Below are 1,754 nucleotides of genomic sequence, written 5' to 3' on the forward strand. Positions count from 1 at the left end.
GTGATTCGTCGGTGAATGAGTGGTCCAAAGTGGTGTTCGGGTAGTCCAGGACGACTGTATGAAGGACATGTGTAAATCTTTCAACTACGTCATCAATCGACGATGAGTGGTCAGCTGCTGTTAACTTATTTGACGGTTGACTGAGATTTCAAGTCTTTCTCTTTTTATTAAACAACAATCTGGATGAAAGGACTGCCACCTTCCTCACCATCAACTTCTCACTTTTACTTCTGCTGCTTTTTCAAAGGGACATCGGTATCCCCAGCTCTTCAGTAAGATTTTTAACCGCACTTTCTCCCCATTGTTGAATCGATGGTAAACTGATGTCAATCAAATCGGTATTCTTTTATTTGTATCTTGGAACAAAGGAGTCACTCAATTCTGTCAGTGTGGTTCAGCCTTAAAAATTGTTTGCCTTGAGGGTCTGCATGATTCTCGTTGATTGAACTCCATACTCCAGCTTGGGACCGTTCTTTATCATACATATAGGGTCAGTGCACAGATATATGCCCTATCCCCACTTCCTTGTCTCATACGAGGATGCGCAATCAGCTTCGTAGACCGTTCTCCCACATCCGGGAAACCAACACATGCAGGAGTGACACTTACAATTGACCTTCTTTATGACCACGCCCCATCAGTTTCGATTGGCAGCAGTGTCGATCCTTTGTTCCAATTCCTTTTGAAATTTCCTCAAGTCCAAAAGTTTGTCCTGCGATCGGCTTGTTCGCATTGGACTACATTCAGACAGCTTTTTGATAACAAGAACCCTACGTCTTCCAGATCTCTGATTGTGACTTTCAATATACGAGCACTGTTTAATCCAAGTTTTTCACTCGACTCAAGAAGCTACTCAAAGCCTGTTCACATTCCAGCGAGCGCTCCTTGATATCACAGTACTCAAAATGGCCCCATATGCATTTGTCACCATGCTCACCTCGTAAGTACCTCAAATACCTAACTCTGTACCGAGAGAGTATTCAGCTAACCCGCATGAATTATGCCAGTGATCCATATCTGCCTGGCTGCTTGGTCACGGCACATTCGATTAAACAATCGGAGAAAGACAACGCAGCTCAAGACTTTGATCTTGTCTGCCTGATCACGTTGGACTCCGTCAGCGTCGAGTCAATCAAAGCACTCAGAAAAGTCTACAACCTCGTCATTTCAGTTGATGCGATCAGCTCATCCAACAAAGATGAGCTCAACTTGCTCGGTAAGTTGCTCTGACTGAGTTCTTTTTCTCGTCAGATTCTCATTGCTACATTGCAGTATGTGATTGCGCCTTGGCTTTTGTACTTTTGATCTTCAGTCATATTGACACATGTTTGTCTTTGAGCAGGCAGGCAGGATTTATCTGGTACCATCACCAAGATACATATATGGAGACTAGTCCAGTATCAAAAGGTCATCTATGTTGATGCGGATACCCTGATCCTCAAATCAATATCTCACCTATTTCAACTTCCGAATGAGTTCTCGGCCTCTCCAGATACTGGCTGGCCCGATTGTTTCAACTCCGGCCTTATGGTCATTCAACCAAACCTAGATGTATTCGATCGACTCTATGCTTTCTTCTTCGAGCGTGGTAGTTGGGATGGCGGGGACCAGGGAGTTTTGAATGATTTTTTCAGTAGTGATGATGAGACATTCGAAGATGGAACCCAACGTCCAAGGTGGAATAGACTCAGCTTCGCGTATAATGTCACTCCATCCGCGTATTACAGGTAAGCAAGCACATACTGGTAGATCTG

The 1,754-nt window shown here is 44.1% G+C and overlaps 1 protein-coding gene across 1 annotated transcript; it reads left to right on the forward strand.

The window, feature by feature from the left end:
* Positions 1-905: 905 nt before the first annotated feature.
* Positions 906-1,727, forward strand: MELLADRAFT_77159 (family 8 glycosyltransferase; the record flags this gene model as incomplete). The annotated part of the gene is made up of 3 exons (XM_007407174.1): positions 906-940; positions 1,008-1,216; positions 1,343-1,727. Coding segments are annotated over 3 exons (627 nt in total), but the record flags the coding sequence as incomplete, so codon positions are not given.
* Positions 1,728-1,754: the final 27 nt, after the last annotated feature.

Source organism: Melampsora larici-populina (assembly GCF_000204055.1).
Source record: "Melampsora larici-populina 98AG31 unplaced genomic scaffold MELLAscaffold_8, whole genome shotgun sequence".
In the NCBI taxonomy this organism is placed as follows: domain Eukaryota; kingdom Fungi; phylum Basidiomycota; class Pucciniomycetes; order Pucciniales; family Melampsoraceae; genus Melampsora; species Melampsora laricis-populina.